This window comes from Buceros rhinoceros, unplaced genomic scaffold, assembly GCF_000710305.1.
Source record: "Buceros rhinoceros silvestris isolate BGI_N320 unplaced genomic scaffold, ASM71030v1 scaffold35248, whole genome shotgun sequence".
In the NCBI taxonomy this organism is placed as follows: domain Eukaryota; kingdom Metazoa; phylum Chordata; class Aves; order Bucerotiformes; family Bucerotidae; genus Buceros; species Buceros rhinoceros.
This window is the reverse complement of record NW_010429301.1, coordinates 13,069-16,679: the sequence shown is the minus strand read 5'-3', so window position 1 is coordinate 16,679 and position 3,611 is coordinate 13,069. Positions and strand designations below refer to the sequence as shown.

General features: G+C 58.6%; 1 protein-coding gene across 1 annotated transcript in view; it reads right to left on the bottom strand.

The window, feature by feature from the left end:
• Positions 1 to 1,181: 1,181 nt before the first annotated feature.
• The window catches only part of LOC104499127 (cullin-associated NEDD8-dissociated protein 1-like), a 13,910-nt gene continuing 11,480 nt past the window's right edge, over positions 1,182 to 3,611 (bottom strand). Inside the window, exons 12-16 of the mRNA XM_010142591.1 lie at positions 3,560 to 3,589; positions 2,763 to 2,932; positions 2,497 to 2,661; positions 1,589 to 1,696; positions 1,182 to 1,409 (exon numbers count right to left, since the gene is read on the bottom strand). Coding sequence (XP_010140893.1) covers positions 1,182 to 1,409; positions 1,589 to 1,696; positions 2,497 to 2,661; positions 2,763 to 2,932; positions 3,560 to 3,589 — 701 coding nt within the window. The remainder of the gene's footprint in view (positions 1,410 to 1,588; positions 1,697 to 2,496; positions 2,662 to 2,762; positions 2,933 to 3,559; positions 3,590 to 3,611) is intronic.

Genomic DNA, 3,611 nt, shown 5'->3' with positions numbered 1-3,611 from the left:
GGGCCGTGGCCTGACCATGGTGCAGTCGGCCCAGCCACCCCAGGGCGGGTGTGCGGTAGCAATCTGTGGCGTCTCAAGGGTAGCTGATGAGCTCAGGGGCATGTGCATCCTCACCAGTCGGTGTTTGCTGGTGGTGCTGCTCAAGGGATGTTCTTTCACACTGCACTGCAGGTATTTTTCACATCAACCACTTGGTCAGAACAGGAGAAATGGAAGCGTGTGACAGCCCCAGAAGTGTGTGGCAGTGGCCTTGTTCTCCAGCGTGCTGCTACACCCTCTGGCTCTTAAGGCTTTTCCCCCTGCACAGAGCAGGGTTTGAGCCGCAGCTGCTGTGGAGCACCTTGTCAGGCGACAGCTGCTTAGTGAGGGCTTTCCCCTGCGTCACTGCTGTGACGTGCCAGCACCGGCCACCCGCTCTGCATGTGCTGCTGCTGCACGGTGACCGGAGCCAGGTGCAGGCCAGCCCCGTGCACCCCAAGATGCGTGAGGCAGGGAGAAGTCAGAGTTACAGGCAGAGGAAAGCTCAGCGTGAGGCTTGTTCCTGTAACTCCGGCGGGGGAGGTTTGTTGCAGTCAAAACCCTAACCATGGAAGTCAGGCGCCTGGGGGAGCCTGGGCGCCGCAGAGCACTGAGCTGTCCCGACTGGTGACCCGAGCCCTGCGGGAACGCTGTCCCCTCCCCGCGTGGCTCCTGCAGCTCAGCCACTGCGTGTCCCCTCTGCGCAGCGGCCTGGGGTTGCGATGCTCGGTGCTCATGAAAGAGGTGACTGCCACCTTACAGCCATGTTCTTTAGTGAAACCATATAAATACATTCCGGGGCAGAAAGTGCATGTGCAGTGCTTGAAGGCTGTGTACGGTTTTCCTCTGTACTGCGGTAAGGACACGCCTCGGGCTGTAGTTCCGTCTCGTGGAACCACACTCGATTTCGATTGTTTTGTACACCTGTAAAAACGCACTGAGAAATGGGGACACTCATCTTCCAACCCCTCCCCTGCGCCAGGATGCGCTTCCCTCATCTCTGGGATTTCAGTGCTGGTCCAGGAGGTGTCTGTGCGAGCGCAGCTGGAACCAGCTGTTTCCTCCTGCTGGTGCCCAGTGACTGCAGGTGGCTCTTGGGGTGGAGACCAGCGTCTCTGCTGGGCCAGGTGAGGGCGGGAGGTGGCAGAGGGAGCAGGCAGAGCTCAGCTCAGGTCCATCGCCTCTGAGGGCGGCAGGGAAGCAGAATCCTTCTGAATGCTCTCAAAGAGCGATGCCATTTCAGGACTGGCTCTGATCTGCGATGAGAACTCGGCCATCACTGGGCTCTTCTCCACCTCGGGGATGGTCAGGAGAGCAGCCACTGCTCTCATGGCAGAGCGCTTCAGCTCATCCTGCTTCTCGAACTCCTGCTTCACGGAACCAGCTTTTACCTACAAACCCAAAGTGCTGGTTGTGGTTGGCATTCAGCAAAGGCAGCGTGGGCACGGAGAGCTGACGCGCCAGCGGGGACGAAGACAGGCACGTGATTCTCTCTCTGGAGGAGCGCGGGGAGCGGTGCTCTGGGGCAGAACCCCCCCTGCAGCCCTTCACCCCCCCTGCCCGGTCTTACCTTCGTGGAGCATGTTGCCCGGAGCGGCTCGATGAGCCGCTCGAGGCGCTGCAGCACGGTGCTGGGGCAGAGTGTGCACAGCCGGGCCAGCATGATGAAGGTCAGCATCTGGAAAAGGAGGGGAGAGAACAGGGTCGCTCCTCTGCGCCTGCCGATCGATCCCTGGGGCCTACAGTGAGGATCCTCCCGGCTGAGCCCCTGGGGTGGCTCTCCCCAGGGTGCAGGGCTGTGCCCGCAGGGGGGGAGTTCCTTTCCTTAAGAGCGGTGGTGGCATTAGAAATGCTCCTGCTGGCAGCCAGCGACAGGAGCTGCCCAGCTGGCCCTGCTCTGCGTGTCTGAGGAGGGGTGAAGTTGCGGCAGGGCGGTGCCACCGCTGTACCCACAGTGACAAACAGGATGCAGAGGATGCAGCACTGCTGGCTGAACTGCGACGCTGTCCACAACCCAAGTGATTTTTATAATACAGCATCACTGGCCACAGAGTGAGGGACAATCATTCGGGTTACATGTAGAGGAGTGTGTTTTGGACTCTGATAAATTTCCTGTAAAACCAGCCATGCCAGGGCTGTGTTTCCAAGGCCACCATGGTCAGACGGAGCAGACAGTGTCAGTGAATGGCTGCAGAGACCTGGAAGTGGCATGGCAGGGGGACCCTGCTGTGGTGACATGCCAGCCCAGTTTGGACTCGGAAAAATTCCCTGAAAACCCAGCCACGCCAGGGCTGTGTTTCCAAGGCCACCATGGTCAGACGGAGCAGACAGTGTCAGTGAATGGCTGCAGAGACCTGGAAGTGGCATGGCAGGGGGACCCTGCTGTGGTGACATGCCAGCCCAGTTCAAGCCCAGGCCCCCAGAGCACAAACGCCATCAGCGACGTCACCACCCCAGCAGCGACAGCACAGCACCTACCCGGATGTCGTAGTGATCCTTCAGCCCGTCCTCCAGGTGGTTCAGGTACTCGTAGATGTCCAGTCGGTCCAGGCAGCTCTCCAGCAGCGTGTACATGCACTCAAAAGCAGCTTTCCTCACGTCCAGGCCGTCGTCCACTGTGTGCTTGAAAGGCCCCATTTCTACCTTCAACAAGACAAAAGCAATAAATGCAGCTGTCACCTGTGAGCAGGTGACATCGTCACCTCCGTGTCACGGCACCACGTTGCTGCCAGCCCAGGACATACCTCCCGGATGAGCTCCCGCCTGACCTTCGTCTCGTTGTACAGGCTAGGGAGGACCACACCGAGCAAATCGCGGATTAGAGAGGGCTTGTTGTGAGCAGCCGAGTTAAACAGGGCTAACGCCACGCGGCGAACGTTCAGGTCGGGATCCTGGAGGGTTTTTAGGAAGTCACCTGCAGCATAAGAACACACCCGTCAGCCCCGCCGCAGCGTTCGACAAGTGTTTCAGGAGCGCTTCACTGCGTGTCTGGGCTGGAAGCACCCGTGGTGGAACGACTGCGGGGCACTGTCCAACAGGGACCCTCGAGACGCTTTCCCTCTGTTCGTCTGGGACGTGGTCCATGGAAGAAACGTGACTTTCCCGCATCTGGGCATAAAACAAACTGCGTAATTCCAGCTGTCACTCTGACTGCAAACTGGAAGCCCTGAGATTCACAGAAGTTGTTTTGGGGTTTTTTTCTTGCTCGGCTCTCATCTGCTCAGATTGCTCTGGACGAGGCCTGCTTTTACACAAGAGACCTGGCGCAGCCTCCCCAGACAGGAGACCCTTGTTGTGAGATGGTGAATTTTAAGTTTAAATGTGGAAGGAACTTAAACTCCCTAAAAAAACTCTGTCACTGATGGATCGTGCCCCAGAGCAAGGCACAGGAGCGTTCAACAAGGATGCACCTGACAGCGTTCCTCTCTAATCCCAAAGGTGGAGAAGCTCAGATAAAAACCAGCGGGGCGAGATGAGGTTCACGCAGGTGTGACAAGCCCTGCGCTGCTCATGAGGGTTGTCATCCAGTCACAGCACCCACCTATGCAGCCTCGCAGGCGAGCGTCGACTGCCTGCCGCTGGTCTGCGATCGT